The sequence below is a fragment of the Littorina saxatilis genome, linkage group LG5, assembly GCF_037325665.1.
Source record: "Littorina saxatilis isolate snail1 linkage group LG5, US_GU_Lsax_2.0, whole genome shotgun sequence".
In the NCBI taxonomy this organism is placed as follows: domain Eukaryota; kingdom Metazoa; phylum Mollusca; class Gastropoda; order Littorinimorpha; family Littorinidae; genus Littorina; species Littorina saxatilis.
Window position 1 is genome coordinate 20,245,148 of NC_090249.1, and position 10,522 is coordinate 20,255,669.

Genomic DNA, 10,522 nt, shown 5'->3' on the forward strand with positions numbered 1-10,522 from the left:
ATAAGCGATCCAAAAACTGTCACCATCCAAACAGGGGGACCCTGTACCGCGACATATGACGTGACAACCAACTGAAACAATACGTACTGAAACGCGACATTTTTCGCGATGTTAAGACATAAGATAAGACATAAGATCATTTACTGTCCATACAATTAATTACAATGGATGGAAAAGTGTGGTTCATCTGCTCTTAAAACAACCAAAACAACATATATTATGACAACAACCTTAAACCAAAAATAAGAACAATAAAACATACGAAGTAAGAACACCCACAGCACTCCAGACAGGCACGTCCGCCACATCCATACTGCACACACACACACACACACACACACACACACACACACACACACACACACACGCACGCACGCAAGCACGCACGCAAGCACGCACGCACGCACGCACGCACGCACACACACACACACACACACACACACACACACACACACACACACACACACTTTCACCTATGACGGAAAGACCTTGCATTGAGACGGATGCACTAACGCAAGGATTCCTTCATGTATCCCTTTTTATTTTTGTGTGAATTTGTCTTCAATTTTAGTTTCTCACTTTGTTAATCATTTGACATATTGATAGATAGGTAAATTCTTGGCATTAGGCTTTTTTTTTCTGGCCTTTTCCGATCTTCAATTTATAATCTTGCGTCATGAGATCGAGAAAGAAAGCAATGACGTGAAATGTTAAACTCTATGACGCACATCCTCTTTCTCTCGTCAAACAAAACTTTGGACAAATTCCTTCCCCACGACGATGAGCAGAGAGAAGAAAAAGAACACATTTCCATGTTGACAGCCCAAGTAATGACATGATTGTGGACTGAAAAGTGTCCATCTACAAGCAACCAGCACTGATAGTTTTCAGAAGACAAATAAAAGGAGAAAAAAAAAAGTTTGTTTTTGTGCAAGGAAGGAACTAGTTTCGTCAGAAGAAGTCTAAAAACAGAACACAAGTTTCAGACAAAACAAAACACGAATCTTTTAGTGACTCTAGCAGCAGCAGCAGCAGGAACAACAACAACAACAACAACAGCAAGAACAACAACAGCAACAACAACAACGGCAGCGACATCAACTACAAAATATTGAAATGAGGAGCGACACGGAGAACAAAAACTAGACACACATTCTGCAACTCGGGCAGCAACAACAACAGTGGTAGCGGCAGCAGCAGTAGCAACATTAACACCACCTCCACCACCACCACCTCAACCATCACCATCAACAACACAAACAACAACAACAGTCACAGCGACCACCTCCAACACAACCATCAACACCATCACCACCACAACAAGGCACACCTCACCTCACAACGCCTCACCTCATCGTCCTCAGCATTAACCTTTAACCGGTAACGCTAACGAACTACACAGACTACCAAGATGGCGATCAGGCAGCAAGCCATGATCAACGTTCTGGGCAAGTACTGCCGGCAGTACTTCCTCTTCAAGGACGAGCCGGGCATGGACCAGATCAAGGTCAGACTGCGCAGCGACATCCACCGCACAGAACAGGCAGACCGAGAAGACATCAACTCCAGACTTTTACAACGGTGAATTGTACACAGGGCTGGATCAAGTATAATAGAGGGGGGGGGGGGGGGATTTTAAAAATGAGGCAGGTGTCCAGGGGCCGCCCAGTTGGGGGGGGGGGGGGGGGGGGCAGGGTGGCGAACGGTGAGAAAATTTCACATTCCAATGGTAATCTGTGGGTCTATCCTCGTGTCTGAAAACAGAATTGTCTTCAACGAGGTACATCAGGACCCCCCTCCCCCCCCCCCCCCCCCCCCCCCCCCCCCCCCAGTCCGGCACTGGTACATGTACAAGTTAACCCGTTCTCTGCCAGGAAATGTTTGCATACAAAGCATTGCCTTTGTTTACCTGAATTGAGAACTTACAGTGTGCCGTAGATGTATACATGAATATACCACAATTATACACATGTTTGTGTATGTGTGTGTGTAGCTTTTCTTCTTCTGTTATTGTTTATTGAACGATTAGTTGCCCGTTAAAGCAAGTTACCGCCGACGTCAGCTGACGCCATAAAGGGTCAAGAGAGAGGGGGAAGGGGAGGTAGGCATATGAGCAGAAAATAACTTGTGCGAAGGTAAAAGTGAGTAGCGCAATGCTTTCGCTGCATGGTATCCCCTGGTGGATCGGGTAGGGGGTGAGATTGGTTAGATTTACGGCTGAAAGCAATTGTGTAGACGATGTTGCGCAGAGAGAACTTGCAACCATTAGTTTCAGAAGTCAGTGTAAAAAAAGATTGAGTATTTGGTTTTTTTTTTAATGCAAACCACATGCAGTTGACAATGAGTTTCAAAAGGTTAGCTTAATGAGGATGGTATAAGCTTTGATGGAGAAACAGTGAGTTTCGCAAGCCAGTTTGTAGAGGATGGAGGGGGCTTTTGCAGGGCTACAAACATCTTCTGTCAAGGTGAGCTTCAGAACTTGGTTTGAAAAGAATTGAGAAAGCCGTTCCAAACAACGAATTTTAGGCAGCGTTGATTTTCAGAAGCTGGCCTGGAAGGAGAGTGCTGTGGTATTTTACAGGGGGGAACTATCTGCAGTGAAAAGTCTCGGAATACATCATGATCATCATGATCATGATCTGATCATAATCATGATCATTAACGTCATCGTCATCATGATCATCATCATCGTCGTCGTAGTTATAATCATGATCATCATCATTATCATCATGATCTTCATTATTATGATGATCATAATCACCATCATCACCCTCATCATCATCATCATCGTCGTCGTTGTCGTCGTCATCATCAGGATCATCATCAGCAGCAGCAGCAGCAGCAGCAGCAGCAGCAACAGCAACAGCAGCTCTTCCTACCTGTCCACAAAACTAGTTTTTTTCTGCGTGCTGTTCATACAGGCTGCGCGACAACCAAATCGGCTTGCTCAACCCGCAGCACAAGCCCTACGAGCCTGTGTCCGGGTGGCCCGTGCTCAACCTCGATGACCTTGTCCTCACCGCCATGGCTGACCAGCTTGACGAAAAGGTCAGTGTCAGTTCGACTTGTATTGCAGTGAAGTTGATGGTATCAGGTTTTCGTGCAGCGGATATTGTTGTCTGTTCTGACAGACCATGTTGCATGTTCTATCTAGCATATAATGATGCCAGAGTCTTAGACAATTAGTCTTATCCGGTACTGCACCCATTGTGACAATTTAAAAGTCTCTAAAGAACTGATTCTTTTTGGAGTTGCGAACAATGTAGAGGGCCCCAAAGGGTTTAAAATCGTGATCGTGATTGGCGTTTTTTGACCTTTCTGTGACCGTGATTGCCGAAATTTCCATTTCTGTGATCGTGATGGGACTTTGCCCGTGATCCGTGATGACAACAAAATCAAGTCTCGTGATCGTGATCGTCATTTGTTTTCGTGATCGTGATGGGCATTATTGCAAAGCATTTTATTTTCAACGTACATTTTTCACAGCTGTATCACTCTATGATCCTCTATTCGTCAAGGTGTTCGTGATCGTGAAAACAAAAATCAAGGTAACTGTGATCGTGAAAGCTAAAATTTCCCTTCCCGTGATCGTGATGATACCCCCCCTTTGGGGCCCTCAATGTAGTCACAGATAAAGTTTTTGATGTGCTAGTAATGTGTGCCAAACACCACGTATATATATTTCCAAAATGAACAAAATGATCCCTCATTTTCAGACATTTAGTAGAAATCTTAAGCAAAGATTTATTTTAGAAAAGTATAACGCAGTTATGAATAATACATTAGATAAATTTTACAAGGATTGGCGCTAGTATATATATATGCATGTTTTGATGTAACTCCTAGGTTATTCTTTCTACATACCTTTGATACTGCGACCACCATGCAAGCCCTCATCCCCCCCCCCCATCCCACCCACCCACTGTGTGTTGTAATTGTCCAAGTGTGTTTCTGTTTTATGTTTTTGTCCCCTTGTTTAGGTGATGTCCTGTAATGTACGGCATATATATACATGTACAAAAAAAAAAAAAAATCCACAAAAAGAGAATAAAAAAAAAATAAAAAAAAGTCTTATCCAGTACTAGTTATCATGCAACCCATAAAAGCAAGACACCGAACGGAATAAATCGAAATGCTCACTCGTTATTGTTCCTTCGGGAGTTTTCTTTTGAGGCGGTTTACAAGACAGTTCAGACGGCAAGAAATGCACCTTTATTCAGGAAACCGCCTCAGCGGCACTTGGCCGCATGGTGGCGCTGTTTGTGCTGTTAGTCGCCCTAAATGCCATTCATTAAACCCTGTTTCGACCCGCCGACGTCACGTGACGGCTTTAAACTTACCGGATCTACCCCTCGGCTTAACAGTCGCTAACGGCATCATTCCGCCGATGATCTGTTGATGTTTGGATGGCTGTGTCCGCACGTGGTCTTGTATGCCATGGGGCGCCACGCTGATCGTGCTTATTGCGGCTAGTAGGAAGCGTTGAAAGGCGGTGGTTTCCTTTGGTAAGGGTGTTTGCGCGCATGCGTACAGAGCAAGAAGCGAGGTAACAACCTCGTTAGATAAAAGCGCTCAAAGATGGTCTCATGAATGCCAGTTAAAATCGGAATTTAGATCCCTTTAGCTAAAATGGCTCCAGCCGCTGAAGCCACCTAAACAATTTTATTTTTTCCTGAATACGACTACCATGTATAATTATAATGACGGAGCGGTTGGCTGTGACTGTGGCAGGTATGGCAAGCAGTTCGCAGTCAGTTTGAGAAGTTTGAGGTGAAGAAACAGCACGAGAAACGAGGAGGTGAAGCATTTCTGAAGGACTTCAGCACTGTGCATCAGTGCCCAACCTCCGGTTTCAACGCCATCAAGAATCACCTGGCGGAGTCAGAGCAAAGGTGAGAAACCTTGCCCTGTTCTAAGTCGAGTTTACGTTCGACCGAATAAAAAAATAGAGAATGTAATGTCATACAGGCTAAATATTTCGCCTCTTGAGGACAAGATATGGGTTATATGATTATTGGAGTTTTACGCCCTCACAGCTTTTGATGAGATACACACGTGTATGCGTGTTTAGGTGGTATCAGCCATGTGCACTTATGGCAGAATGACCGAGGTCTTTTACGTGCCACTGTGGCGACACGGGGATGGGACATGGATACCGTCCCTGGGTCTGCCCATAAAGTTGACCCAGGCCCATCCCGGCCAGGATTCGAACCTTCCGTTCACATGTCCAGTGCTCTACGTCCGGAGCTACCGGGCCCTCTCGTTCGGCCAAGTAGACGTCGCTGTCTTAGACCTTAGCCTGGGGGAATATCATCAGTGAGGTTTAAGTTAAATGCCGAGGTTGTGCATGTATATTTGTGTGACCTTCGCTGATGGTATGCAGTGCCTTGGCCGGTTGACCGAGTTTGCGTCGCTGTCTCAATGTGTGCTGTGCCTCTTTGTTCAGAAAGAAAGTTGAATTTGCTCCTGTCAGCTCGACTCATCAGTGATTCGAACGTTTCCTATGGGAGTACGTGATATTTATTTTAAAGACTTTACTGCAGATCACGATCTGTTGGTCTGATATGTCGTCAAAAATGTACTTGTTTGATTAAAAACTCACCCTTAAGTGTGAACGATCCATTAGGTTCACCATCTAAGATCTGACAAGGTTCAAATAGAGGGATGGCCTAATATCTAAGGCCAAAAGGAAAACAAATATTACCCGACCGACCCTATATTTCCAGCCGCCGACCCTAAAGCTGGCACATTTTGTCAACCTTACCGAGACAAAGGGAAGTAAGCTCCTTTGGGCTTGAGACAAAATGGTGTTTGTGATGTTTTTATATTGTTATGACGTCAACTACTAAATTCTAATAAAAGCCTTACTACCGACCCTATATATTTCTTTTGGTCACGTTACCCTAAACAAACGTTTGTTTTGTTGTTGTGCCTAATGAACAAGCTTGGGCAGATCTGAACGAGTGAGAACAGTTTTCACGGGAATAAATGTGCCCTGACAGTTTTCACGGGAAGGAATGTGCCCTGACAGTTTTCACGGGAAGGAATGTGCCCTGACAGTTTTCCTGGGAAGGAATGTGCCCTGACAGTTTTCCTGGGAAGGAATGTGCCCTGACAGTTTTCCTGGGAAGGAATGTGCCCTGACAGTTTTCACGGGAAGGAATGTGCCCTGACAGTTTTCCTGGGAAGGAATGTGCCCTGACAGTTTTCCTGGGAAGGAATGTGCCCTGACAGTTTTCCTGGGAAGGAATGTGCCCTGACAGTTTTCACGGGAAGGAATGTGCCCTGACAGTTTTCACGGGAAGGAATGTGCCCTGACAGTTTTCCTGGGAAGGAATGTGCCCTGACAGTTTTCACGGGAAGGAATGTGCCCTGACAGTTTTCACGGGAAGGAATGTGCCCTAACAGTTTTCACGGGAAGGAATGTGCCCTGACAGTTTTCCTGGGAAGGAATGTGCCCTGACAGTTTTCACGGGAAGGAATGTGCCCTGACAGTTTTCACTGGAAGGAATGTGCCCTGACAGTTTTCACGGGAAGGAATGTGCCCTGACAGTTTTCACGGGAAGGAATGTGCCCTGACAGTTTTCACGGGAAGGAATGTGCCCTGACAGTTTTCCTGGGAAGGAATGTGCCCTGACAGTTTTCACGGGAAGGAATGTGCCCTGACAGTTTTCACGGGAAGGAATGTGCCCTGACAGTTTTCACGGGAAGGAATGTGCCCTGACAGTTTTCACGGGAAGGAATGTGCCCTGACAGTTTTCCTGGGAAGGAATGTGCCCTGACAGTTTTCACGGGAAGGAATGTGCCCTGACAGTTTTCACGGGAAGGAATGTGCCCTGACAGTTTTCACGGGAAGGAATGTGCCCTGACAGTTTTCCTGGGAAGGAATGTGCCCTGACAGTTTTCACGGGAAGGAATGTGCCCTGACAGTTTTCACGGGAAGGAATGTGCCCTGACAGTTTTCACGGGAAGGAATGTGCCCTGACAGTTTTCACGGGAAGGAATGTGCCCTGACAGTTTTCCTGGGAAGGAATGTGCCCTGACAGTTTTCACGGGAAGGAATGTGCCCTGACAGTTTTCACGGGAAGGAATGTGCCCTGACAGTTTTCACGGGAAGGAATGTGCCCTGACAGTTTTCCTGGGAAGGAATGTGCCCTGACAGTTTTCACGGGAAGGAATGTGCCCTGACAGTTTTCACGGGAAGGAATGTGCCCTGACAGTTTTCACGGGAAGGAATGTGCCCTGACACCCGTAGCACACACATTTCTGCCTTCCTAAGAGGCTTTATACCGCAGCATGTCTGGCTCTTAGGAAGGGCCTATACCGCGTCATGGCGTGACATTCCGCGTGTTCCGCGTGTTTCCTTCCTTCTAAGAGGACGCTACGGTTGTGTTCTTCTTCTTCTTCTTCTTCTTCTTCTTCTTCTTCTTCTTCTTCTTCTTCTTCTTCTTCTTCTTCTTTTGCTTAGTAATATTTATTGATTGGCTAGTTATTATGACTATCGGTAAAACACTATCAAAACAAGCAGCAACATCATCCGCTCGCAACCTGCAACACCCTTCTTGACAAGTGCCCTATTGAATGTGATCGAAAAGAGGGTTGTAATCTAAAAAAGGAACCGAAGAACATGATCAGTAAACCGGAAGGAAACACGCGGAATGTCACGCCATGACGCGGTATAGGCCCTTCCTAAGAGCCAGCCATGCTGCAGTATGAAGCCTCTTAGGAAGGCTTCATACCGATGTGTGTGCTACGGTTGGCCCTGAAGGTTTCTTCTTCTTCTTCTTCTTCTTCTTCTTCTTCTTCTTCTTCTTCTTCTTCTTCTTCTTCTTCTTTCATGAGCTGAAACTCCCACGTTCACTCATGTTTTTGCACGAGTAGATTTTTACGTGTATGACCGTTTTTACCCGCCATTCTGGCTGCATACGCCGACTTCAGGGGAATCATGCTGGGTATTTTCGTGTTTCTGTAACCCACCGAACTCTGACATGGATTACAGGATCTTTTCCCTGCGCCCTTAGTCTTTTGCGTGCGTGTACAAACGAAGGGGGATACGGTTCTAGCGGGTCTGCACATAAGTTAACATGGGAGATCGGAAAAATCTCCACCTCGCGGCCGAGGCTGGGATTTGAACTCACGACCTTCCGATTAGGAGGCCGATGTCGTGTCTACTACGCCACTGCGCCTGTCGTAAAGGCTTCATCCCTAAGTAGAGCGCGCAAATGGCACCTCAGTTCAAGCTGATGATCTACACACGTACGTAGAGGTTACATGCCGAGTCTCAGTGATTATTAAAAATAATGGTCGAAGTTAGCGGATCATGAAAAATGCGAGCTTCAGCGAGCTTTTTCATGACCGCGAACTGAGACCATTATTTTTAATAATCACTGAGACGAGGTGTGTAACCTCTTTATTCCTCATTTCTTCAGTTATTCAAAGAAAACAGGAGTTTTTGTGCGAAAGTTTGATCGAATCCGAATCACTCAACCAGTCAACCTGCGCAGGCGATCGACTAATGCGCGGTTGTATAGTTCCGTGCAAATCATTCCATTCTGTTTACACTTCTTGTCAGTTTCCCTGTTTTGGACTAAAATCAAGTACACAGATATACTGTTATTCTGCTGTGGCGGTAAAGGCAGATATTGTGTGTTCTTTTTATGTTTTAGTATCGCTTAAGATAATGTTCTTTCGTCAAATGGGACTAGCAGACGAACATTTGCACCCGTGTTCCAACGTTAATTACTGTATGAAGTTCAGTTTTCTGGGGAAAATAGTGTATGAAACCGCTTTATGTTGTTTAAATTGATGAGATGTGTGCATTTGGTTGCGTGTGATCTGTTTATAAAATGAAATATTGTTAAAAACTGACCGGCGGATTGCAGTCAGTGTTGTCGAAGAAACTGCGTTAAAAGAAGGGGAACTACTCTTGTCGCTAGAGTATGAGTTACTTGCCTTGGGAATTTGCTTGTGATGAACGGGTTTGTGCACGGCAGATCTAGATTCAGAAAACAACCGAACTCATGGATTTTATATGGAGATTCATGTGTTCAGGCCTGTAGTTGTTAATTTAAATGCGGTATGTTTGTATTGTTTGCTCCAGAAATGTATACTTCGTACATTAGAGCGTTCGGAACTTTTCAGTCGCAAAAGTAGTACCGAAACAGAACAGCTTCTCAACCCATTGCACTATCGAGGATTCAGGCTGTTGCTGGCTCGCTATTTGTTTGGTTGCTGGGTCATTATCGAAAAATAACTAGCTCTACAAGTTTACAGAGGTAAAGAAGCAGAGGGGGGAATAAGATATGAGTCAGTGCCACAAAGACCAGTGTGGTCGCTAATGCAGCAAGCCTAACCCAACGAAGGTTCGACTTAGCAATACTTAGGGATCCACTTGGTAAACCGTAAGTCTTGCGGGAATAGATTCGAACTGAGGCCTGTGGACCGCAGTGTAACCTTTGACCTCGGCAGTGTCAAACGTAGTGGCAACGACCAATTGGAGACTAGTAAATAGAAATGCCAGGTGTCTATTGGTCGGCTTGTCACTGTCGCAGTGTCAAAATGCGCACTGACATCCGCAGTGGCTGGCATGCTATATTCGGCCCGCGATAACGGACATCATTGAAGTCCTCACAAAACAGGGTTTAGCCTGGGAGAAAAAGGCAATGGGTCGACATTTGTCCCCATCAACCAAATTCCGATGGGACATCAAATTATAATCGAAGGCAAGAAGCGCAAAAGAGGCCTGTACGCGTTTTGACCAAAGATGCAAAAGGGTGCAACATGGTGCCATCTGAGAATTAACCGCTATATCGTGTTATCTTTGTATGTGTGAGCATTGAGCGTGTATGTGTGTGTGTGTGTGTGTGTGTGTGTGTGTGTGTGTGTGTTTGTTGTGTGTATGTATGTGTGTGTGGTTGTGTGTGTGTGTGTGTGTGTGTGTGTGTGTGTGTGTGTGTGTGTGTGTGTGCGATCCGATGTAAAGTGTACATTTGGTGGCGCAGTGGTACGTAATCTCTATGCGCCCTTTGACGCACTTAAGGGAATTGTGATGGGACATTAATTTGAGATTTAATGCGCCAATGGCGTAGGGCGCACTTGTAAATCAAACCCTGCAAAGGATTTACATGACATTCTAATTTCTTCATGTTGGGTCACCAGGATTCACAGCGTGAAGGCCGGCTTCGACTTCCATGGTCACTTTCTCAGAAAGTGCGAGGCCCGCTCCAAAAAGGATTTGCCCATACAGAGTACCCTCCGGAAGTACGATGCCACACCTAAATTTGAAACTTGCTAAGGTCGGTCAAAATTTCTTCTAGTTGTTCGTTTTCTTCTGGCTCTTTTATCGCATCTTCAGTTGATATTGCTATGTTGATGTCCGTTGAAAAAGAAATCTAAACAACGAAGTGACTGCATGTGGTAAGATGAACAAATTAAAAAAACCAAAGGATTACTGTACTCACCGATACAAGAACGACACAAGACGATACGAATTTTCGCTTATGAAAGCTTCATCAGGAAAACA

At 45.2% G+C, this 10,522-nt stretch overlaps 1 protein-coding gene across 1 annotated transcript; it reads left to right on the forward strand.

Annotated features, from left to right (window-relative positions):
• Window positions 1-711: 711 nt before the first annotated feature.
• On the forward strand, window positions 712-10,294 carry LOC138967696 (uncharacterized). Its single transcript, XM_070340350.1, has 4 exons — window positions 712-1,581; window positions 2,922-3,048; window positions 4,732-4,892; window positions 10,159-10,294. The coding sequence occupies exons 1-4, from the start codon at window positions 1,412-1,414 to the stop codon at window positions 10,292-10,294; spliced, it is 594 nt and encodes a 197-aa protein (XP_070196451.1). The 5' UTR covers window positions 712-1,411.
• Window positions 10,295-10,522: the final 228 nt, after the last annotated feature.